We start from the raw sequence: 25000 nt of genomic DNA on the forward strand, positions 1-25000 counted from the left end.
GACATTCTCTGTTATTAGCTTATTATTGTAATTGAGGAACCACAACACTGGCATTTTCCGCGGAATCCGAACCTGACTGGTCAAATTATAAATCCTGATTGATTACCATTTTGTGACACGGTGATAAGATTAACCATGTTGTCACAAATGTATATTGGCCCTTTTAATTAAAATAAATTAAAGAATAAAGGAATTTAAAATAATAAACAACTGCAATTTATTGTAAACTATTTCCAAATAATGTGTTTTTTATTTTAAAATAAGTACATTCACTCTTAATCTTACGCCTAATATGCCGAAAAGTGTTGATGTTTAAATTTTCTTGTCTCGTAAATCAGTAGAATTGCATTAGCCTACATGGATCGGGTTATTTTCAGTTCAAAACTTTGACAGAGGGGTAGTTTGTATCATGTACTGTCGGTGATTGAGCATTTCAGTCGACAAACAGTCAGATATTGTGTTTATCTAAAGCACCTTACATCTTACCTCACACACTCCTCGACAGCGGGAGCGCGCTGGAGTACGTTAATGCGAACAGTGATGCGCGCGGCGCGCCTTCTTTGATTTGATTATAAAACATATTAAATCACAAGACTCCTGCTCGATTAGATCACCATGTGGTTACTGAGTAAGATGGGTATAAATAACAATTAGTCTATTGAAATAATCACTGTGTATTTTAAATGTAAAAGAGTTGCGGTAACTCTGCGCTGAGCAGGATGAACCAATCACAGTCGCTCATGATTACTAATACTGGATCATTTCTAGTAAACATTTTTTTTTTTTAATCAAAAAATCACTGGAACGGAATTTAATTTATAGCTTATATGTGAATTAGTTGGATGAATGTATGAAAATAATTACAGTAGTCAGGCTCAGTGGGCCTCACAGCGCCCCCTGCAGGCACAGACAGGGACCGGAAGTGCAAGTTAGTGTTTCCGGCGGCTGGGGTTAAAGCGTCCAGTGTGTGTGTGTTTGTGTGTATTTCTATTTCGCTGCTTTAGAGGATGGAGGTCACGAGACAGAGTAAGGCGATCAAATTATCAAAATACATCAACGTAAAACCTCACGCAGATCCACGGATAGACATACACTCGCGAGCGCGCTAATGTGACGATGTGTGTGCGCGCGTGCGCGCGAGTGTATACTAGCGATGTGTTTATGAGTGTGTGTGTTGATGTGTGTTAATCTTGTATGGTGCAGATTTTAAGGAGGTTCTTCCAGAGGTGTGTAACGCGATTCAGGAGGCGGACTTCATCTCTATAGACGGAGAGTTCACAGGTCAGTGCTTCATAAGCGTGTGTGTGTGTTAATACTGTGTGTGTGTGTGTGTGTGTGTGTTAATACTGTGTGTGTTATTGTTGTAGGAATCAGTGATGGGCCGTCAGTCAGTGCTCTGACCAATGGACTAGACACACCGGAGGAGAGATACACCAAACTGAGGAAGGTAAAGCTCTCTCTCTCTCTCTCTCTCTCTCTCTCTCTCTCTCTCTCTCTCTCTCTCTCTCTCTCTCTCTCTCTCTCTCTCTCTCTCTCTCTCTCTCTCTCTCTCTCTCTCTCTCTCTCTCTCTCTCTCTCTCTCTCTCTCTCTCTTGTTTCTGGTCAGCCTCATCTGTAGATAAAGACACTGGGCAGCACAATATGGTTGAATAAGCTCCTCCTCCTAAATAAAAGAGCCAGTCGCTTGATTGATAATCATGTGCTGTATAAATGTGACTTTGCAAGTAGTTTTTGGGATTTCTTCGTATATAATCCCCTTATTCGTCCAATCTCATTTCGTACAGTCAAAACAAGCCTTTAGTTTCTTTCCCTTCGTCTGGAGTTTGATTGACAGGCCATCTGACCAATCGCAGGGTCCGTACAAGGTGCTTGAATTTGACTTTTTGAAATTTAAGTCCTTGAAAACAGCCACATTTTATTGTAAATATGAATAAAATACAAGACGACGTAAAGTACATGCATCTGATGAGTGTTATCGAGCTGATGTCGCTAGTGCACATTCATATTGTGCCGCTATGTGGAAAGATCCAGCAAAATCCGCCGGCGTGTTTGTCGACCCCAGAGGATTAACTTTAGCCTAACCATAAATACCATCTCTATAATAACACTAATATTCCTGTGCTGACATCTCTATAATAACACTAATCAAACTACAGAAGACCGAGAAAACACTCGTTCTTCACTGAATAACTTCTGTAACTATGTTTGTAATGTATATTTTATACTGAAAAAATCTTGAAACACTGTGTAGTTCAGTCTTATTTCTTCAGTTGGATCTATTTGTTGCGAATGCTAATTTATTTGTTCTTTTTTTAATTACTGAAATATGTGTGTAATAGTGCTCTACATGTATATTAGCTAGGCTAGCTGTTCTTCTGTGGTGTCTTTAACCCACGGGCCTCGTGTAAGTGTTCTTCAGCCTGATGATTTCTGTTGGTGATGTTCAGATACATGGTTTGCAATAAGAATAAATGTGAATGATATCCACTTAAACTCTATTGGACTCGGAATCGTTAACTCAAGCGATCCCCAACCCTGGTGGACATGAACTGTGGTGAAGCGGCGCTCCTCCTGATGTTCATTGGCTGCTGTAACTAGTGAAGACTGGTTCCTGTCACTCCTGGTGTTTCACTCCGTCTCCTCTCTCCTTCAGCACTCCATGAACTTCCTGCTCTTCCAGTTCGGCATCTGCACCTTCAGATACGAGCAGAACCAGTCCACGTGAGCCGGCTCTTCCTTCTCAGTGATATCGCTCTGTGTGAGTGTGTGTGTGTGACTGTGTGTGTGTTGTCCCGCAGGTACATCACGAAAGCCTTCAACTTCTACATCTTCCCCAAGCCCTTCAGCCGCACGTCTCCAGACATCAAGTTCATCTGTCAGGTGAGAGAGCAGTGCTGTTGCTCGCCCTCGTCAGGCCACGCCCCTCCTCAGGCCATGCCCACATCAGGCCACGCCCCTCCTCAGGCCACACCCACATTACTCCTGATACGCCTGGAAGCGCAGGGTTCGTTTAAACACTCTCCGTCCGCACTAGCGTCTCCGTGTGGATGAGAAACGCTACATTCCCCTTTCCTGCGCGTGCGTAACCCCTCACTAAAGCTCATACAGGCGGAACAATAATAGTTATCGCGCAATTCTTCTGACAGGAAAAATGATCCTGTCAGAAGAATTGCGCGATAACTTTTATTATTGTTCCGCCTGTATGAGCTTTAGTATGTATTTAGTACAGTATCTCTGCATTCACTGATGCGTCTCAGTCACCGTCATGTGTTTGGGCTTAAAGGAACACGCGGAACAAGCTGCTGGTTTAGGGGACATCGCCTAACCCTCTTCAAATCTATCCACTTTGGGGAGCATTTTCAAAAAGCTTCGTTTTCATTAATAAAAACGCCGTCAGTGTCGACTGAAGGTCTAGACCACATGTGTCAAACTCAAGGCCCGCGGGCCTAATCCGGCCCGCCACATTATTTTATATGGCCCGTGAGAGCATATGGGTGTCTTAAAATTAGGGATGCAACGAAATTTAGGCTGCCGAAAATAACATTTTCGTTTTCTGGCCGAAAGATACTAAAAAGCCGGCGCGCCCCTCCGTGTTCGGCGATGGTTTGACTCTGGCTCAGCGTGTTTTATGACTTTGCGTGCGAGTCCGCTTCCGAAGATGCATAACTTAGAAGCGCGTTCCGCTGTGTGTGTGCGCTGTGCTCTCCGCTCCGTGTTCACAGCGCGTTCTGCTCAATGTTCCGTAAGCAACCTCCGTGTGTGTGTGTGTGTGTGTGTGTGTGTGTGTGTGTATGTGTGTATGTTTGTGTTGCGAGCTCTGTTCAAGCTCACCGGAAAGGCAAAGTCCGCTAAAAAAAAAAATGTGCCGACATGAAATTTCTCTGGACTTGTTTCTTTTGCAATAGCACTACTGTGCTGTAACATGGTGTGTATAGCCGTGCTGGGCAGCACTGGTAAAATTACACGAATCACGATCCTCTCGTTCTCCCTGCTCTGCTCATGCTCTGATAAAAATATCTTTGTAGGACTATACTTTTTTTTGACAACTGGTCAAAAAATAAATCTGTTAAATCTGATTCTGCTGCATAGAACTGATTGAAGAATAATATATTGATATTTTATATTATTTTAATATAATAATATATTTATTTAAATATATTACATATATTACATAATATTTAATATAATATGTACCAGTATTATCCTTTTCACCATTTGTATCACTCCGCTCACTTGCATCATTAAGCCAGTAGGTGGCGACAAGTGACTGTCTTTATGAGTGAACAATTGAAACTTTAAACTGATTAGTGCCAAAAACATTGATTAACTCAGGAAAGAAACAAGTTGCTGAAACCAATCTTTAATGGTAATATAAATTGCTCATTTGCCTCTGGACACAAAAAGATTGCACTGGTTTTTGATTGAAATGTAACATAGCAAAATAATCCTTGAAAGATTTCTCATTTAAGGCCGTTCCTGTTTGGAATATGTGATTGTGTATTGTCAACAATAAGCAGAGACATTCTGCATTTCCATTTTGTAGTGTGGATCATTTATTGCAATATTTATCCTCATTCTCATTTTTAAGAATCTGTTATCTTGACAAATAATTTATGCTACTGCCCACTAACATGCTTTTAAAGCTATTGTTATCCAATTTTTTTGGCCTTTAAACACCTTAAAATGCACATATGTAGGTCAGAGAAATCCAAATTTTATCGGGGGAGCATGTCCCTGAACCCCCCTAACTACCTCACATTTGAATACGCATGACTGTGTGGTAATGTGTGCTGGTGTGGCTACAGTGCCAAGGCTGACTTTTTGAGCCAGTTTGCCCCTCCATATATACAATAATAAATTATTCTCTGTATCAAATCATTATTACCCAGCCCCTGATGTTTTTAAAACCTAGAAACACCCCTGCAAATGCATATACAATATTTGTAACTTAAATAAGTAATAATCAAATAAAGAGACAATATATTAACATTTTAAAAGTCTTACAGTTACAACCGGCCCTTTGAGGGCAGCCATAATCCTGAAGTGGCCCTCAGTGAAAATGAGTTTGACACCCCTGGTCTAGACGGAGAGAAAAAGATGTGGGTTTTTTTTTTTTACGAAAACGTATTAGTGTGGACAAGGCCTGATTTGTTTATTTATTTTTTCATTAATAAAAACACCATCTTGTGATCTGACTCCTCCCCTTCCTGTTCCGCCCACTCGTGATCTGACTCCTTCCTGTTCTATCCACTCGTGATCTGACTCCTCCCCTTCCTGTTCTGCCCACTCGTGATCTGACTCCTCCCCTTCCTGTTCCTCTAGAGCTCCAGCATTGACTTCCTGGCCAGCCAGGGCTTCGACTTCAACAAGGTCTTCCGCAGCGGTATGTGATCTCACTTCCTGTCATGTGACTTCTGTGTGTGTGTGAGTAACTGACAGGTGTGTTGCTGTAGGGATCGCGTACCTGACGCGGGAGGAGGAGTCTCAGCTGAGGGAGCAGTATGAGGAGAGGCGGGGCCAGATGAATGGGGCGGGGCCTGTGTCATACACGCCCCCCTCTGGAGGAGGAGCCTGCAGCGTGCCTGAGGACCAGAGAGACTTCATCAGGAGCATGGAGTGAGTACACACACACACCAGATCACTCTTTCACACACTTGCGCTCTCTCACACACACACACACTCTGATGATGATGGTGGTGTGTGTGTATTCAGGCAGAAGGTGGACTCTCTCCTGAACAGCTCTGATCAGACTCTGGATCTGGAGCCCTGCACCGGGTCAGACTCACTCATTATTATAATCATGCATAACAGGTCTCCTCTAAATATGAGTGTTCACACCCTCTCTCTGTGTGTGTGTGTGTGTGTGTGTGTCAGGTTTCAGAGGAAGCTCATCTATCAGACGCTCAATTCAAAGTAAGTCTGTCGTGTGTGTGTGTGTGTGTGTGTGTGTGATCTGCTCAGTGTCTCAGCTCATCTGGTGCTACTGGTGTTTCAGGTTTCCTAAACTTCATGTGGAGACGCTGGAGACGGAGAAGGTACAAACACACTCATACAAACACACAACATTATAGCAATAAACAAACTCTCATACAGTGTGTGTGTGTGTGTGTGTGTGTGTTGTCAGAAGGAGCGTTTCATCCAGATCAGTAAAGTGGATGATGAGGAGAGGAGGAGGAGAGAGCAGCAGAAACAGCAGAGGGAGCAGGTGTGTGTGTGGGCAAACACACTCTTACTCTCACACACATTCTCTCACATGTGCACACTCTCACACACACAATCTCACATACACACACATACACATGTACACTCTCACACATATTCTCACATGTGCACATTCTCACACACTATCACACACTCTTACTCTCTCTCACACACACTTCATGTACTGATGGACTGCCTGTGTCACATGACCTGTGACTTGACCTTCATGACATCATCAGCTGGTTCTCCTCATTGATCTGTGTGTTGCAGGAAGAGCTGAACGACGCCGTGGGTTTCTCCAGGGTTATTAGAGCCATCTCTAAATCTGTGAGTCCTGCAAACACACAACTCATGATAATAATAATTAATAATAATTAATAATGATAATGATGATAATTGCACAGACTCTTCTTGGCCACTTCTGATCTGTGTCCTGCCAGTAGATTTTCTTTATAGGATACAAACAAAACTTTTCTTCAATGCTGAATTTTCTTTTCAAAAAAAAAAAAACCAGAACAAATTGCAAACAGCAGAAATAACTGCAGTAGAACAGATGTGAAGTAAACGCCTCTTTGAGGAGAGTGTGTATAGTGTATTCAGCTGAGAGATGCTACAGGAACGATCTCATGTGGAATAACACTGGACAGGCTTCATTGTAAATTAACGGCGTTAACGCAAACCCGTTTTAACGGCGTCCAAGTTTTTTTATCGGGAGATTAGCGTTCTCTTTGGCCTAGCAAACTGTGTAGTGTGTTTCACATGCCGTTAGAAAACTACACCACCACACCTGATCTAGCGGGACCGGACACGTTACGTTCTGAGTGGATGGCGAGCGCGAGAAGCCGAAATGGATGCCAATAAGATCCTGAATGGAAAGTTTCCTTTTAAAAAGTTGCCAAATGACAAGACCAGAGGGGGGGGGGGGGGGGGGGGTGTGTGTGTGTGTGTGTGTGTGTGTGTGTGTGTGTGTGTGTGTGTGTGTGTGTGTGTGTGTGTGTGTGTGTGTGTGTGTGTGTGTGTGTGTGTGTGTGTGTGTGTGTGTGTGTGTGTGTGTGTGTGTGTGTGTGTGTGTGTGTGTGTGTGTGTGTGTGTGTGTGTGTGTGTGTGTGTGTGTGTGTGTGTGTGTGTGTGTGTGTGTGTGTGTGTGTGTGTGTGGGTGTGTGGATCATCGCAGCACGGCCAGTCTGAAACACCACTGGACGGCCACACACACAGCTGAGGCGAACGCTCTGATGCCGTTATTTGCTCCGAGTGAGAATGTTAGTGTGAAACTGAACACTGCAGTATATGCCAGTGTTGTTCTCAAGAATAACCATTTGCACAGAGCAAGCCGATCCACTTCTCCATGCTGATAAGAGCATTAAAATGAGAAGATAATTGAACAAAAAGAAATCAAGGGACATTTCGAGTAGATGATGTGCGATTTAACTATGACGTTAATGCGATTTAAATATTTTAATAGTTTGACAGCACTATATTAGGCTACTGTCACTTTAAGAGTTTATGCACAGATCAACACACTGACACACACACACACACACACACACACACACACACACACACACACACACACACACACACACACACTGACTGTTTAACTGAAGACTCGGTGCATCTCCATTCATTATTAAACGTTTATAAGTATAATTTCTAATACTTCAGTAATTATTCCGCCATGCCTTCAGTAATTAATCTGGAATCTTGTTGTTTTGAATGAGGCTCATTAAAATTCATAACATTCTGATCTTCCTTAAAGCTGTGCCAGAGGAGCTGAACCTCATAATGTGTGTGTGTGTGTCGCAGGGTAAGCTGGTGGTGGGCCACAACATGCTGCTGGACGTCATGCACACCATCCATCAGTTCTGTACGCCGCTGCCCGAGGTAACGTGACCCGGCACTGGAGGATTGTGGGATTGAGTGTTGGATGGCCGTCTGATGAGGTGTGTGTGTGTGTTTACAGGAGCTGGAAGACTTTAAGGAGGTGGCCATGTCTGTGTTTCCCAGGTAAACTGATCACATGATCATCACTGGTGTGTCTGCTAGTGTGTGTGTGTGTGCTCACGATCTGTGTGTTTCAGGCTGTTGGACACCAAGCTGATGGCATCCACACAGCCCTTCAAGGTGCGTTGTGTATTTTGGGTCACAATCCGGAGCGCGTGTGTGTGTGTGTGTGTGTTTAATAAGTGTTTGTGTGGCAGGAGATCATCGGCAACACGTCACTGGCTGAACTGCACAAACAGCTGAGAGAGAAACCCTTCAGATCGCCCGTCACTGGTACTCTCTCTCTCACACACTCACACTCACACTCACACTCACTCACACTCACTCTCACTCACTCTTCTCCATGTGTGTGTTCAGAGTGTCCTGAAGGCATCAGGAGTTACGACACCTCCACAGAGCAGCTTCATGAAGCCGGTTACGATGCCTTCATCACTGGACTGTGCTTCATCTCCATGGCAAACTACCTGGGTGTGTGTGTGTGTGTGTGTTTGTGTGGGAGGAGCTTCAGATCAGCTCATCCAATCAAAGCTCAGTCTGAACTGTCTCTGTATAGACTCTGTGTGTTTAATCAGTAATGCTGGTCTCTTCTCAGGGACTTTCCTCACTCCTCCAAAGAGTCACATCTCTGCTCGCTCCAAACTCATAGAACCCTTCTACAACAAGTGAGACACACACACTCTCACACTCTCACACACTCATACTCTCACACTCACACTTAAACACACACTTATCTAATCTTGGTCTGATTTAGTTATTGTGTTTTCCAGATTATTCCTGATGAGGGTGATTGACATTCCCTACCTGAACATGAGTGGCCCAGACCGTAAGAACACGTGCACACATATATACATAAACATATACATGTATATCTATCTATCTATCTATCTATACCCACACCCACACCCACACCCACCCACCTGTGTGTCTATTTACCTGTGTATCTGTCCATGTAGTGCAGCCCAAGAGAGATCACGTGCTGTATGTCACGTTCCCTAAAGAGTGGAAGACCAGTGACCTGTACCAGCTCTTCAGCGCCTTCGGTAACACACGCACACACTAACACACACACACACACACACTCTCTGTGACAGGTGTGTGTGCTGATCTGTGTCTGTTGTGTCTCAGGTAACATCCAGGTGTCGTGGATCGACGACACGTCAGCGTTCGTGTCCCTCAGTCAGACGGAGCAGGTTCAGATCGGTAAGAGGTTTGGAGATGCTGATGTGTCTGTGTGTCTGTCTGGCGCTCATGTCCTGACGTGTGTGTGTGTGTGTGTGTGCGCAGCCATGAACACCAGCCGGTACGCAGAGAGCTACCGCATCCAGACGTACGCAGAGTACCTGCAGGGCCGGCAGAAGAACACCTCCAGCAGGAGATGGGCCGCCGACGGCTGGGCCGACACACCCTACACTGCAGACGCCAGCCGGTGAGTGTGTGTGTGTGAGACCCTACACTGCAGACGCCAGCCGGTGAGTGTGTGTGTGTGTGAGACCCTACACTGCAGACGCCAGCCGGTGAGTGTGTGTGTGTGTGACCCTACACTGCAGACGCCAGCCGGTGAGTGTGTGTGTGTGAGACCCTACACTGCAGACGCCAGCCGGTGAGTGTGTGTGTGTGTGTGACCCTACACTGCAGACGCCAGCCGGTGAGTGTGTGTGTGTGTGTGTGTGTGTGTGTGACCCTACACTGCAGACGCCAGCCGGTGAGTGTGTGTGTGTGTGTGACCCTACACTGCAGACGCCAGCCGGTGAGTGTGTGTGTGTGTGTGTGTGTGTGTGACCCTACACTGCAGACGCTAGCTGAGCCCCTTTCACACTGCGCTTTGAACCCGGGAAATTGGCAGAGTGCCTTCTGTGTGAACGCAAACACGACCCGGGATCGATGCCGGGTTGGGGACCTAGTAACATTTCCGTGTTCAGTCCCGGAACGAGCGTTGTGTGAAAGTCGTAGTAATGCCGTGTCGTAGTGGTGATGCTGAAGCCGGGATCGTTCGCCAGCTGTGAAACGGTACGAAATGCGCAAGTTTACGATCGAATCAGAGAAAAAAATGCACAAGTGTGGTTTCTCATAAGCAAACTTAAAGGTACAGTATGTAAGATTTTTGCATTAAAATATCCCATAATCTCAAGGCCAGTGTTATATATTTTGTTAAGTTGATTACTTACAATATCCCAAATGTTTCCAACTATTTTTAAATCGTGAGAAAATTGCGATTCTAACCAAGGAAACGGGGCGTTAGAGCAGGGGGGAGCTGGGAGTCGGCAGTCAGTGGCGTCATATCCGCGTTACCCTCGGTTTCCGCTCGTGGAGTCCTGGACAAATGCGGAAGTTGTAGTTGTAGCGTCTATCAAGCAACACACGTTAGCTTGTTTCTTGCAGTCGTTATGGAACACAATTATTCTTTACCGATTGCAGATGGTTCTGTCGACAAAGCATGCTTAATTTTATATTTTCCAAATGTAGCATTCGGTAATAGTTATGTTTATGTAAGGGAAGTATTATTGCTTTAGATTTGTGTTTAGTTTATTGACATTGTTTATCACGTCTGGTGTTTATGGCCATGTAAATATAGCATGTTATACATAAAGATTAATCAGTATTTTGGCAAATGATGTGGGTATGTTCGAATGTACTTTTACAACAATTGTTTAGAACACGTAAAACTGCGCAGCGCTATCACAATAAATTTGACATACAGTAACATCTATGATAACCAATATAGTATTAAACTGTAACAAATTCAAGGAAGGAAGAGGACTGGGTCGGCTTGCGGAGCTGTGGGCGTATTTATTTATAATAAGCACACAGCGCTGTAGCAGCAAAGTCCAATGTAACAGCGATCGCGTCCTCGCGCTTCCCGCACTCACGCTCTCAGCCCACAGATCTCCGCGTGTCTCTCTCCATGAACATCCATGAACATGATTGTTTGATTCCCGTCTGACTGATTTACATCCACGGTGGAGTTGAAAACGACAGTTCCCATCATTCCACGCTCCTTCACATCGTCATCAAGCTGCGCCGTTGTTGTTTGGAATTTAGCGCCCTCTAGTGGCAGAAAATCTTGCATATTGTACCTTAAGATGCTGCTGAGACATTACAACACATCGATGTCACGTGTCTTAACAGGATTTTTATGGGTTGTGTGTGAACGCACTCTCTGATTCCGGAAAATCACTGGCAGTGTGAATGAACCAAAATCAAACGAACCCGGGTCACTTTATCTGTGTATTTTCCAGCTCTGGTGAGTGAGACACCAGCCTGTGTGTGTGACACTGAGTACTGGGACGGCAGTCATGTGACCGTGTGTGTGTGTTCAGGCTGCACGCGGTCAAGAGGAGCATCAGTCCGTCTCTAGAGGAGCAGAATCATTATTCTGACAGCAGCTGGACACACTACAGCAGCGGCAAGAAGATGAAGACTGACGGTGTGTGTGTGTCATTCACAACAACATCACTATAACACAACCACAAACTATAATAACAATGATCACTGTGTCTGTGTCCACAACTAACGATAACTAACAATAATCACTATTAGCATCCACAACAACAAACGATAATTTACTATAATTGTAACCATCACTGTTTTATCGACCACAACAACGAACCATAACGATAACCGTAACAATCACTTTATTATCATCCACGACAATTTACGACAGTTGTAACTATCACTATATTATAGTCCACAACAACAAACTGCAAGCAGCAATTATCGGGCCAAGCGCAAACAAGACGACAGGACATGCCAGCCTGGCTGGGAGTGTCAGAATTAAAGACGTTTTAAGAGACTTGAGGCAAAATGGCTGAGTCATATACACAGTCACTAATAATGATTTAACGGTTTATCACGTTCGACCAATAGGTGGCGCAGTTACGAAATTGATGTGACGTGGTCAGAGTGAGGTGACAATGACACATACAAAGTTTGTTGTCGATCTCAAGGCATTGCAGAGATGCAGCGTAAGATTCAGTTTGGCATTATGCCTCAACTTTGTTGCTGCAGTTTACAAAAATGGTTGCGTCAATCAACACAAGATCCATAACTTTGTCGCCACAATCTGAAGATGATAAAATTCCATTTTGGTGAAAATCGGGCAAACCGTCTACGAGGAGATTGGAAAAAGTAGGTATTGAATGAAAATCACCATGGCGGACAAGAAGTTTAGCCAAATATGGCAACTTGGTATCCATGTTATTGGCATGACCCAAGAGATCTATTACCAGTTTCATTGCAATAGGCGCAATTTTTCCAAATTTATTAGCATTATTGTAAATTCACTAACTTTTGACTGAAAGGTGGCTCTGGTCGAAACTTCTCGGACTCTTTCAGGGCATCATGCTGATTTGACATGCCAACATGGCTGGGAGTGTCAGGCCAACTGCAACAATGAGCAATTAAAGACATAAAGCCAAATATGGCAAATATGTTCTCGGCGTGACCCAAGAGATCTATTACCAGTTTCATTGCAATAGGCTAATTTAAAAGTTATAAGCTTTTTTTTTTTTTATTAACTTTTGACCCAAAGGTGGCGCTGCCCCGAAACATTTTGAATACTTTCAGGGCATTGTGCTCATGATCCATACCAAGTTTCGTAACAATATCAAAAGTTAGCATAAATGCCTTTTATTAGCATAAACGCCTTCTGTGCTTGGCCCCTAATTAGTGTCCACAAGCGCACAATATCGCTCTTATTAGCGCTGCAGTTTTGTCATCTGCCGCTCCAACTGTTCGAGCTCTTTGACAGCCAATCAGAATCCATCCTGCTTTAATGTTTTCATCGCTCGTCAGCTGGAGAACTTCCTTCTGAACGCGTTTCCGCTGATATCGTTCCTCTTATGGTTATGGCTCTGTGGTGGACTTTGGTATTCTCTTGAGTTAGAGTGATTATTAAACCTTTTCAAACATGTTTGTTTGGTTAACCTGAGATGTTTCGTTTCTCTGCCGGTGTCACAGGAGGCTCCTCACAGACGTATGTTAATGTCGCTGACTCGGAGGCGTCCTGTGATTGGCCCAGACTGCAGTAAGTGCCCCGCCCCTGTAACTCACTCACATGATGTCATGACCCATGTTCTGATTGGCTGCTGTTTGTTCAGGCCTGAAGGCGGAGCCTCTGTGAGCCCGGTGCATGAGGAGGCGGAGCCTGAGAAGGCCTCAGCCAATCAGAGTCAAGGTAAACGGAGCCGCAAGCACAAGAAGAGGAACTCAGACGGTGAGCGTTGTTCTCGAGGTTTGCTCTGGTCCGCTGAGCACGAGCGTTTGACGTGTTTTCTCTCCCGCAGCTTCTGAAACGACACCGCCAACGCTCTTCGACGTCCCTAAGGTCTGGTAGCGAGAGCTCAGCGGCCAATCGGGAGCCTCGCTCAGCCCAGGCGTGTCCGACAGCCAATCAGAAGACTGCACTTTGTGACTGTGACCTCCCGTGACCTCTCCTTACGTGGCCGAAGTTCAGAGCGTTTTAAAGGTGCTGGAGTTACTGAGCCATTTACTGTCTGAGAGAGAGTGAGTGTGTGTGTGTGTATGTGAGTATTTTACCACGGTTTCCCAGAGCGTTCCCTCATTTTAAATGTTGACGTGTCCTGCAATGTTTATTTATTCCTTGAGAGGGTTCCTTCGTCTTTAGTTCCTTCAGATTATCAGTGAGAAAAAAAAAAAGAAAAATGAAACGTGTCAAAGATTGCTAATGATGTCATCACGAATGTCCTGTTCATATCCTTGTATTTTTTTGTATGAAATGTTCAAATGGTCCCTTTTCCAGGGAAGATGAAATTAAAGTCTTTCTTAGTACGTCTGTGTCCGGCTGTTCATTCAAACATGTGATCCAGATCATTTTTGATGATGTTCAATAATTCACAGTATTCAGTCTGACATGAACATGATTCTTCATCACATATTCATGATGACACAGGGGTCCAAAACTAATGCACTCCACGTGAAACATAAGACCAGTGCAAGATTGATCATCTGATTCAGATCAGACACTCTGACCATCAGAAGCTGATGTGTATTCATCTAATTTATTCTTTAAATCTGTCATTTTGTATTATGAATATTAGGAAAAAAAATTTTTTTTTTTTTTTTTTAAAGAGTCTCTGCTTAAAGAATAAATGGAGTCAGTGGTGCTCCCTGTGTTGTAGCATTAGATGCTAGTCATCAAAGCAAGTGTGATCGGTTTCTCAAATGATGCTGAAGCTTCTGTGGGAATAAACTTGATTTGTAGTGGATGTAAAAAGTATGTTTCAATCAGGTGTAGAGAATCACGTTATGAGCATGATCTGGTTACACAACCAAAAGTGGCCTAGACATTATTTTAACAACTTAAAATACTTAAAGGTACACGCCACGGTGTACCCTTTTTTTTGTGTGAAGAATTTGCAAAATATAAAGTCAGTCCTTCATAGATGTGTGTTTGCCTTACCCTGTGAGTCCTACTGCCAGTCTTGTCCTCTAGATGTCACCACCTTCTTTACTTTGCTCATCTTGAGCGCTGTAGTAGATTAGATTTCTGTTAAATATTAGCGTAAATAACGTCGTATTAACGGCTCGCTCAGTTTAACGGCAGCGCTGAGCGCGAGTGAACCGATAATCATCCTCTCTACTCAGTTACAGCACGACTGGATGAAGGTATGTAGAAAGATGCAGAATATAGTTTAATGTCTCGCGAAATCGCCTAATCAGTGTTTCAATCAGTTTTTCAATCGACGAAACGCGCCACTTTTACCTCAGGAAAGTTAAAGGCATTCAGGTAATGCTAAATAGCCTATACATAAGACTTCTAAAATTAAAAATGTGTTTCTGTGTCAGAGTGACTTTATCAAGTCTACTGTTGTGAATTATTTTCAGTATTTTGCTAGCTATAGCCTATTCAGAGTGTCCGTTTAGCACTCGTTTAGGGAGTTTATGAGGGCTTTTTAACCGGCCTTATGTGCAATTTAAATGATTTGTAAGACAAAATCTGCAAAGATATGGAATTTGATAGTTTGGGCTGTGGTGTTAATTTGAACTTTTAATATTATGCTTAGTATCAACTTGAGAGGGATGTATAGTTTACAGCATTAGGTGAGTGAGTTTTTACCTCAAGAAGTCGTCGTCTTTACGAGAGACTGAATCAGTTCAATTTAAGAATTTAATTGAAATCTCATCATATGATGGAAATTACATACTCCATATGTAATAGAAATTACATTCTCCAAAGTGTAGCTAGTTACACACATAAAAGATATTGTATAAAATAACAGAAAAAAAATATTACTGCTCATTATATCTGATTATTTCTCTTTTTGCCTTAGGGATTGTAACTAAACAGTAAAAGCCTGATCATGGTGGAAATGCAAATATTAATGCAAACTCATGAAAGACCAAAAAAAGGCATGTTTCCTGCTTTGAATCATTTTTAAAAAATCACGCATGTTTCTTCTGAATGTGAACATGATTTAATAATTTTTGGACATAGACATATATTTTTTTTATTACTGCATTATGTCTTTTGGACTTCTTTACAGCATGATAAAAGGTCATCATTAATAAAATGTTACATCAGAATGCCGACAACGTACTCTAAAGATAGTACAGCAAAAATATAAGCTATATACAGTCAAACCAAGATTTATTAAGACACCTTCAACATTTCTCACATCATCACAGTTTATTCGCTATAGTTTAGAAAATGGTAATAAAATATGACCTGTGTGTCCTGCACACACTAGTGAAAAAATATCAAAAATAATATCTGATGTCTGATTCATTTTTGGTTTGACTGTATATATTCAGTAAGGTGCGTCTCATTGTAGAATCAGTGCAGCAGGAAGTAGGAGAGCAGAAAACAGGAAGCTGTGGGTGACGCTCTTAGCACCGTTATACGGGGACCTCTGGGTGTCACTCTTAGCACCCTCATTCATGGCCCTATAGGAGTCACTCTTCTTAGCACCCTCATTCATGGCCCTATAGTTGTCACTCTTCTTAGCACCCTCATTCGTGGCCCTATAGGTGTCACTCTTCTTAGCACCCTCATTCATGGCCCTATAGGTGTCACTCTTCTTGGCACCCTCATACGGGATCTGGGTGACGCTCTTCACACTGCCATACGTGAAGCTCTGGATGACGCTTAGGTTGCGACTCTTATCAGCGTTATACGGAGTGAGGCCCTTGTCACCGTTACACAGGTTCCCCTCACAACACGAGACGTCCTGAATAAACGAACATTTTAGGAGACCACAAATAGATTTAGTGATACAGCCTTTTAAAAGCATTGACGTGCCACTCTTGGTCACTGGTGAAAAGAAAGAAAGCAAAGGTTAGTCAGTCTGAGTTGGTATAGGCTATGTATCAAAAAAGTTGAATACGTTTAAAAATATTAGGGATGCACCGATATGAACATTTTGGCCGATAGCGAAAACCGATAATTCTTTATATTTGAAAGCCGATAACCGATATATTGGCCGATAAATCTAAATCCAAATCCCAAATTTTTATATATTTTTTTGAGAGCCTGATTACAAAAACAAAAGTCTCACCATCAAAAGCACACAATCATAATGTTCTCATTATAATTGTATGTAGCCGATATGACAGACTGTGTTTTCCTTTTATGAAGTGATTTCAATCATATTTGAAGCTCAAAGCCATCATGTTGAACAGTGCGCATCTGAAGCGTCTCAGCTGGAGGAAATCATACATTATTGATCGGCTTTAATATATCGGACATATTTTCTGATCTGGGCGATAACATTAAAAATGAACAAATATCGTCCGCTACCGATATGGTGGCCGATATATGGTGCATCCCTGACTGAGTTGACTGTCTCACGGGTGGCTGTGATGCAGCTGTCTTCAGTCCCGGCACAGCTCACGGTGTTCCTGCAACTCTGGCCATCACAGTAATAACACTTCTTTCCGTTGGGAGCCATAAATCTGGGATCTGCCGGAGGAAAACTTTCATTATCTCAACAAATGTAACATCGAATCAAAATAACACGGCTTTAGCTGCTCCGATTCCTGATCGATTCTGTCCCATCCTGCTGTTTTCTTCCGGACAGTAGCTATGTTTCCATCCACACGTTTTTATCCGAATTAAGTGATATCGAATGAAAAATGCCTTATGGAAACAGTAAAATTCGATTGAATTTCATGAATATCGACTCAAATGAAATACGTTCGGTCTCATCGGATTTTATTTTGATCGATTTGCGGCTTATGCGATAAACGCTGATGGAAACGTTATTTGCCGAATAAATAATGCGATCCATTTTGTGAGGCAAAATTTTGTTCGCAAATGTTCTGTTTGAATGTTGTGCGATTCAGTGCGAAAATGAATGGAAACACCTTAAAATGTCTCAAATCAATTCGATATACCAATTTGATCGCAAAACAGCATCTGACGTCATTACGCACAGGTTTTTATTCGCTTTAAAGCCGTTGGATGGAAACACACTTTCACCAGCTTTATTCGCATTTTTTTACAGAGTTTTTTTTACCGAACTTCAGATAATTCGATTGACAAGTGGATGGAAACTTAGCTAGTGAGATGAGTGTTGACTGTAAGGGTTCTTGCACACTGAGTACAGAATTTTCATGTGTTTTTTCGTATTCGTCATTCGTAAAAAAAATAAATAAATAAAAATCGCTAAACAATACAAAATGGAGTCTTGAAAATGATTTTGTCGTAGGCTACTCTCTCTTCTTAAAAAGAGAAAAGAGGAAATATTGTGTCCATCCAATCCTGAGATAGAGAGGAATAAGGCGAGTTCGCTGCGGGATTATCCCGAGAGATTCACGGTTTACTTCAGGGTGTCAGAGGCTCAGTTTGATGCTCTGCTAGCGATACTGGAGACGCGTAACAAAAACAAGACCACCGATTTCATTGAACCAAATTGATCCTGAACAGTTCTGGATGTAGGCGTTCGCTTGTACGGTGGCTTCTGATTGGTCAAAACACCTCTCAGATTGCTTGCTACGGATGCGAAAAACGCAGAAAATTTAAACATTTTAAATTTAACCCGGTCCGGATTTATTTCTGACAGACGAAAGTTTCATAGGCAGTGTGTAAACAAGATCGACTCGGTGTGCAAGGACCTTAACGAAGACTGTAAACGAGATCGAGGACCTTAAAGAAGACTGGGCAGGAAAGCACAATACCTGGAGCGTCTCTGGCGTTACAGAAGTTGGTGTCGCAGCAGGTGAAAGCCGTCTTCATTATGCCGTAGTTTATGGAACCATTTTGACAGTCATCAATACACTCCTTTTTCGGCATTTTCAAACTAGATCCATCTAAAAACATGAATGATTCGGGAGAGAGTAGTTAAACTGCACAGTGTTTGGATGGGAAATGTGTTTATGAATATATGTCACATTAGGAAGAAGCAGTGAGAGTTAAAAAAAAAAAGCAATATCACAACAGCAAAGCAGATGTATATTCATTTTATTTATTTTAATTTTAACTTAACTATCTGAGAATTAAATAGCAGAATGAATTTGTTCATTTCCGCCAGAAATTAAAGGGATAGTTCACTTTGAAATTAATTTTTGATATGTTTTAGCTTACCTCAAGGGCATCCAAGATGTAGGTGTCTTTGTTTCCGCAGTAGTTTCAATTTTGATATTTTTAGGTCAAACCGTTCTTGTCTGTCAGTCATATAATGCAGGTCTATGGTCACTGTCTCAAAACACAAGCACAGAGTCCAAATTAAAACAATTCCCCATCGTAAGTACACATTGATGGCCTAAGACACGAAACGAGCGGTTTGTGTGAGAAAACGAACAGTATTTATATCGTTGTTATCTCTTGAAAACAGCACGTCCAAATGATCTGACGGCGCGGGCGGATATAGATGTATACACTAGATGTCGCTTGGCTACGGTTTCGTTCCAATGAACTGCAGTAGCCAAGGCGACATCTAGTGTATATATCTATACCCGCCCGCGCCGTCAGATCATTTGGACGTGTGCTGTTTTCAAGAGATAACAACGATATAAATACTGTTCGTTTTCTCACACAAACCGCTCGTTTCGTGTCTTAGGCCATCAATGTGTACTTACGATGGGTAATTGTTTTAATTTGGACTCTGTGCTTGTGTTTTGAGACAGTGACCATAGACCTGCATTATATGACTGACAGACAAGAACGGTTTGACCTAAAAATATCAAAATTAAAACTACTGCGGAAACAAAGACACCTACATCTTGGATGCCCTTGAGGTAAGCTAAAACATATCAAAAATTTATTTCAAAGTGAACTATCCCTTTAAGTAGCATTTCTGTGACAAATTCTACATCTGTCAAATATAAGTACAGTACCAGTCAAAAGTTTGGAAACATTACTATGTTTAACGTTTTTAAAAGAAGTCTCTTATGTTCATCAAGCCTGCATTTATTTGATTAAAAATACAGAAAAAACAGTTATATTGTGAAATAGTATTGCAATTTAAAATAATGGTTATCTATTTTAATATACTTTAAAATATAATTTATTTTTGTGATGCAGAGCTGAATTTTCAGCAGCATTTTTCCTGTTTTCAGTGTCACATGATCCTTCAGAAATCATTCTAATATGATGATTTATGATCAATGTTGGAAACAGTTGTGCTGCTTAATATTTTTTTTATAACCTGAGATACTTTTTTCAGGATTATTTGATGAATAAAAAGTTAAAAAGAACTGTATTTATTTAGAATAGAAATCTTTTGTAACAATATACACTACCGTTCAAAAGTTTGGGAACAATAACTATTTTTTTTTTAAAGAAATTAGTACTTTAATTCAACAAGGATGCGTTAAATTGATAAAAGGTGATGGTAATGATTTATATTGTTAGAAATGTTTTTATTTTGAATAAATGCTGTTTTTATGAATAAATGCTGTAAACGTTTTACTCATCAATGAATCCTGAAAAAAGTATTCCAAAAAAATATATTAAACAGCACAACTGTTTCCATCATTGATAATAACTGAGTATCAAATCATCATATTAGAATGATTTCTGAAGGATCATAAGACACCAAAGACTGGAGTACTTGCTGATGAAAATTCAGCTTTGCATCACAAAAATAAATTACATTTTAAAGTATATTAAAAAAGAGAACCATTATTTTAAATTGTAATAATATTTCATAATATTACTGTTTTTTTTTTTTTTTTTTTACTGCAGGCTTGATGAGCATAAGAGACTTCTTTCATAAAACATTAAAAATAGTAATGTTTCCAAACTTTTGACTGGTACTGTACATATTTCAATCCATCTCGTTGGACTTACCGATTTCCAGTACGACAGTTGAACTCATGCACTTGGAGAATCCACTGGGACACATCACTGGTTTTTTCGGACAGTAATACCCCACGCCGCTGCACTCGTAACACAAGTGAGAGTGCTGAAATAAGTCATGATTGTGCTCGGGTTTACCACACGCTCGACTGGTCTTCAAGCCCGCGGTGAGCAGAGTAAAGAGGAGGAGGAGTGAGGCGTTCATCTCTGATCAGGAGCGCAGTGAAGATACTGAAGTACTGTGAGATCTCTGCCTGCTTTATGGCTGATCAGAAGGGGTGGGTCTTGATGAGAACACCACCGTTAAACAGGAAGATGGGCAGATAACAAAACAAGTAGAGCCTTTATGAAAAATGAACTTAAGTTATTCAATTTACATGTCAAAGTGAAGCTAAATAAGGAAGTCTTTCTGTAAGGAATATAGGTGTGCCAACGCCAACATGTGAACTGTCGGCAACAAACGATAGAATTTTTCACAAGAAAATGTGTAAAATGTTCAATTAACCCTTTAACTATAAACTGCCAACGTTGTTAACCAGTAACATCTAATTAATTTATGCTTTAGGATTGAAGACATTAAGTGTTGAGCTGCTGAACTGCAGCACCAACCCTTCAGAACCAGGAAACTGATGAAGGTCCAGACTGGTTTATCTCCACCATAGTCTAGGACGGCGAAAACATCTTTCCGATCGACAAATGTCTTGATCGCGGTTCTCTGTTCCTTGAGCGCGCTGTCGATATCTTCTATAACAAAGGCATCTTTGTTGTAAACGAATTCAACCCAAGCGCTCTTTGGTGACGTGGATGATTACGCCACTGTTGATCATCTGTCCATCCCCGCCCTGACAGTCTGATTGGTCCGAACAGCTCTGATTCGAGCATAGTTGCTCCACAACGGATCAAGTCCAGACCGAACTTCCCGACCTCAAATGTTGTGGGCGGGGCTAAGCATCCAGGCTAAAAATGTTCAGGAAATCAGGAAAATGATACATGTACAAACCCCTCTGTAAAAGCCTTCAGGATATGGATGGAAATAAAGGCCGGCTGTAAAGTGTGGTGTGTGTCAGTGTTGCTGAAGTGGAGATTTCTGACTCAATGTTGGAGGAAAAACTCGTTTTGAGAAAACGGCCATTTAAGATATATATACTGTACCTGAAAATCTACAGACGCAAACAGATAAAGGGCTCTAAAAGATACAGTTAAAAGTGTATTTTGGATGTTTTTAAAAGTGTTTAATTTTGGAAATATTAAATGAAACCTGGCACTGTTGATCACACCAGTCTACTTTAATATTTCACCAGGAATTTTTGTTTTGAAAAACTTGTATTTTGTACAAAATGGCACAGAGTTACACTTGTGGTGGGCCACTGGGCCACTGAAAGTGAATGGGAGAGACTGAAAAGTTGTCAGGAGCATGTTCATTATGTTCATGTACACACATATGTGTGCTTGCAAACATCGAGCCCTTGCACCTGTGCATGTGTGGATACATGCATACACATGCTACACAAACACACACACTATTTTGAGTATTACACACATTCTTTTTCACAGAGAAACTAAACTTTATTTATTTATTTTTTTAATAAGAAAATTGTCAAAAAACATTTGAGAAGTAGAGTTAGACCATTTGTGAACAAAGTCATTAAGTTTCAACTTTAACTAGTATTTTCGGGAAAAAGAAAATCTTCTTCAGGTCAAAATGACATTGTCAACACGTGAGGGCTAGATGAACATATCTTCGTGCAAGGAAATGTTTTTGTCTCTTTGTCTGTTTTTGCAAAGAGCGTTTGCGGTGTGGTGTGGATGTGTGTGTGTGTGTCTGTGTGTGTGCTCGAGTGAGTCGGAAAACATTCAATCACAGATTCGTAAATAACTGCTGTGTGTGTGTGCAAGGGTTGTGTTCAGTTTCACAGTTTGTCTGGGTTTCCCTGTTCCTGTTCGCCTGAGTTCTGCTTCAGTATTTGTTCCCTGTTCTGCTGATGATCGCTCGCTGTGTAGATAAGCCCTTCTCAGCGCTGTGTTCACGGTCTGTGTTTGCCTTATTTCTCCTCATCTATTTAAAAGACTCTGAATACATTCTGCTGTGTGTGTGTTGAACTACTACGTGACAATGTTGTATTGTATAAGCTTACGAAACACCATTTATATTTGTAATGTATGCGTTGTTGCTGTGTGTGTGTGGACTGATGTGTGAGAACAGTGGTGTTGAGGAGCGAGGAGGAGAAGTCTCTGTGGTTTTCTTCTGTCATGCACTGAATACATTTTCCATTTGATGTTCGCAGTTTCTGTGTTAGCGGCACACATGGAACAGCGACTGGTTCACCCACAGTTTCCCATGTAAGCCGTGACCCACTTATGTAGGAATTTTACCTAATTCATAAAAAAAATCTATTTTTTAGGAATTAAAAAATGTAAATAATTAAAAACATAATTTTTTTTAGAAATACACAATTCTAGCAGGAACTGTTCATGGAAACGGCTCCTGATGATTATAACACACACCCCGCCTCATGTTGGGACCGGATAACACACGATCTCCCGGAAGCGGAGCGAGAGAGAACGGCACTGAGGGATGAACCGGTGTCGGGCGCGGGCGCGGATTATTATTAGTACATAGAAAGGTATAAAACACGCTACTCCCCGCTGGACCTTTGTGTGAAGTCAGCGTCTGTCTCTCTCTCACACACACACGTGTGTGATTTCTCACGACATATTTCCATCATATCTGTCAGGTGGTGTGTGGTGCGGTGTGTGGGTGTGAAAGAGAAAGGTCAGTGTTACGCGGTCACACACCTGCATCAGACCCTCTTGGGAACTAATTCTCTGCTTATGTTATGAGCTCTGGTCATTTACAGGATCTCCTTTAATTTGCTTTTAGTGCAAAACAATCAAGAATCTGTGATTTGTTCATTCTCTTGAACCTTCACTTTACTTACACGAGTACACTGCAAAACATGCTCTTCTTACTTAGTATTCTTGTCTTGTTTCCAGTCCAGATATCTTAGATTTCTTATATCAAGATGCATTTACTAAAGTAGTCAAGTGGCGTAAGATATCAAGTCTTGTTTTCTGAGGAAATAAAAATGATGTGAGTTGATGCCTAAAAAAGCAAAATGATCTGCCAATGGGGTCAGAAAAATAATCTCGTTTCTGTTTGTTTTCACCGCTGATCTACACTGGAGTGATATTTCACAGTGTTCCTGTATCTCTGATCAGATAAATGAGCAGAAGAGACTCTCTCAGACACATCACCGACCCCGAACCCTTAACAGGTACTGTGTGTACATCACATGTGGAGCTGTGTAAAGGACTGCAGCAAAGCTCAGTATCTCCCACCGTTCCCTGAAGTATAAAGCCATCTTTCTCTGCTGTGAAGGTCATCAGGGCTGCTGTGCTGGAGGTTATTCTCCAGGGAGTAGCGAGTCTATTCATGGGTAAAACTCTTTATTCTCAACAGTATTTGAACACAGTAAAAGTGTGATATAAAAACACTGAATCCCTTCAGCCAATCACAGGCGAGCTGGGAATCCCTTCAGCCAATCACAGGCGAGCTGGGAATCCCTTCAGCCAATCACAGGCGAGCTGGGAATCCCTTCAGCCAATCACAGGCGAGCTGGGCGGAGTCACGTCTGTTTGATGTGAATGAAGCAGAGGCCGAGATGATCCACGCCACCACTGCACACACACACACAACATGAGTCACACTGATACACAAACTCACACACGACTCTGTGTGTGTGTGTGTGTGTGTGTGTGTTTGTAACTGTGTGTGTGTGTGTAACTGTTTGTAACTGTGTGTGTATGTATGTGATTGTAACTGTGTGTGTTGTGTGTTTGTAACTGTGAGTGTGTGTGTGTGTGTGTGTGTGTGTGTGTGTGTGTGTGTGTGTGTGTGTGTGTGTTGTGTACCTCCTGGCTCCAGGCAGGATCACGATGCTCAGGCAGTTTCTCTCCAGCGCTCGAAACACTTTTCCCACTTTCCCATCCAGCTTCTTCATCCGGCGCTCCAGCGCTGGCTCCTGGAGGTCACATGACACCTGGAGGTCACATGACACTTTAATTTCATCTCATCACTAGCAGAAACAACAGAGGCGTTACGGTTTGACTGACAGCTGTCACTCACCTCACACTCCTCCCCCTGCTCTGGGCTGGTTTCCGTAGTAACGGGGTGTGTGTGTGTCCATGAGGTCATGTGGGGCGGAGTCAGAGCGCGACAGACTGACAGCTTCCTGTTGCCGATCTGAAGGGCGACGCCCACTGAGGCCTGAACGCTGTCAGCGCACGCGAACTCTAAACACACACACACACACACACACACACACACACACACACATAATGAGGACTCTCTCGCTGTAATCAGCAACTTCTGCCATGATATGATATGAATGAAGCTCTGTGGGCTTCATACGCACTGATGAGGGCGTGTCGGGGGCGTTTCCCAGCATGCTCTGCGGCGCTGCTGATCTGCTGAACGGGGCCGAACTGCGTGAAGGTCTGGAGCTGGTCGTCATGGCGACGGGGTTTAGTGGACAGGTTACA

At 42.3% G+C, this 25000-nt stretch overlaps 3 protein-coding genes across 7 annotated transcripts in view; 1 reads left to right on the top strand and 2 right to left on the bottom strand.

The window, feature by feature from the left end:
• Nucleotides 1-852: 852 nt before the first annotated feature.
• parn (poly(A)-specific ribonuclease (deadenylation nuclease)) lies at nt 853-13989 on the top strand. 2 transcript variants are annotated; one of them, XM_084403003.1, is made up of 26 exons: nt 853-1026; nt 1204-1281; nt 1368-1447; nt 2654-2721; nt 2799-2880; nt 5323-5383; nt 5454-5616; nt 5713-5775; nt 5875-5913; nt 5996-6035; nt 6125-6205; nt 6472-6528; nt 8005-8082; nt 8162-8205; nt 8280-8322; nt 8400-8475; nt 8560-8670; nt 8795-8864; nt 8970-9025; nt 9156-9242; nt 9328-9402; nt 9487-9628; nt 11520-11626; nt 13159-13225; nt 13299-13414; nt 13485-13989. In XM_084403003.1, exons 1-26 carry the CDS (start codon nt 1008-1010, stop codon nt 13532-13534), a joined length of 1953 nt encoding a protein of 650 aa, XP_084259129.1. In that variant the 5' UTR covers nt 853-1007; the 3' UTR covers nt 13535-13989. The 2 variants fall into 2 exon arrangements, with proteins under 2 accessions (XP_084259129.1, XP_084259130.1); XM_084403004.1 differs by having other exon boundaries at nt 906-1026; nt 6128-6205.
• A 1629-nt stretch (nt 13990-15618) lies between these two features.
• On the bottom strand, nt 15619-20796 carry LOC311286714 (uncharacterized protein). Of its 2 annotated transcripts, XM_084402968.1 has the most exons (5): nt 20450-20796; nt 18337-18468; nt 17009-17119; nt 15960-16471; nt 15619-15786 (listed from the first exon to the last, which is right to left on the bottom strand). In XM_084402968.1, exons 1-4 carry the CDS (start codon nt 20661-20663, stop codon nt 15984-15986), a joined length of 945 nt encoding a protein of 314 aa, XP_084259094.1. In that variant the 5' UTR covers nt 20664-20796; the 3' UTR covers nt 15619-15786; nt 15960-15983. The 2 variants fall into 2 exon arrangements, with proteins under 2 accessions (XP_084259094.1, XP_084259093.1); XM_084402967.1 differs by having other exon boundaries at nt 15619-16471.
• Nucleotides 20797-22152: 1356 nt separating this feature from the next.
• The window catches only part of rexo5 (RNA exonuclease 5), a 23235-nt gene continuing 20387 nt past the window's right edge, over nt 22153-25000 (bottom strand). For 2 of the 3 annotated variants that reach the window (XM_084403283.1, XM_084403285.1), the window contains exons 16-19: nt 24874-25000; nt 24585-24751; nt 24371-24498; nt 22153-24136 (exon numbers count right to left, since the gene is read on the bottom strand). The exon at nt 24874-25000 is cut by the window's right edge and continues 93 nt beyond it. In XM_084403283.1, coding sequence (XP_084259409.1) covers nt 24085-24136; nt 24371-24498; nt 24585-24751; nt 24874-25000 — 474 coding nt within the window. In that variant the 3' untranslated portion in view covers nt 22153-24084. The remainder of the gene's footprint in view (nt 24137-24370; nt 24499-24584; nt 24752-24873) is intronic. The other variant, XM_084403284.1, reaches the window with a different exon arrangement.

Source organism: Rutilus rutilus, assembly GCF_951802725.1.
Source record: "Rutilus rutilus genome assembly, chromosome: 2".
Lineage (NCBI taxonomy): Eukaryota > Metazoa > Chordata > Actinopteri > Cypriniformes > Leuciscidae > Rutilus > Rutilus rutilus.

Excerpts from the sequence above, each read along its gene's own strand:
- parn (XM_084403003.1), top strand. Across the intron at positions 1,282-1,367 it reads TATAGACGGAGAGTTCACAG|GAATCAGTGATGGGCCGTCA; the intron begins GTCAGTGCTTCA and ends TTATTGTTGTAG. Across the intron at positions 9,403-9,486 it reads GACGGAGCAGGTTCAGATCG|CCATGAACACCAGCCGGTAC; the intron begins GTAAGAGGTTTG and ends GTGTGTGCGCAG.
- LOC311286714 (XM_084402968.1), bottom strand. The coding sequence starts at position 20,663 with ATGAACGCCTCACTCCTCCTCCTCTTTACTCTGCTCACCGCGGGCTTG. Across the intron at positions 18,469-20,449 it reads AACTGTCGTACTGGAAATCG|ATGGATCTAGTTTGAAAATG; the intron begins GTAAGTCCAACG and ends TCATGTTTTTAG. Across the intron at positions 16,472-17,008 it reads CAGCTGCATCACAGCCACCC|TGACCAAGAGTGGCACGTCA; the intron begins GTGAGACAGTCA and ends TCTTTTCACCAG.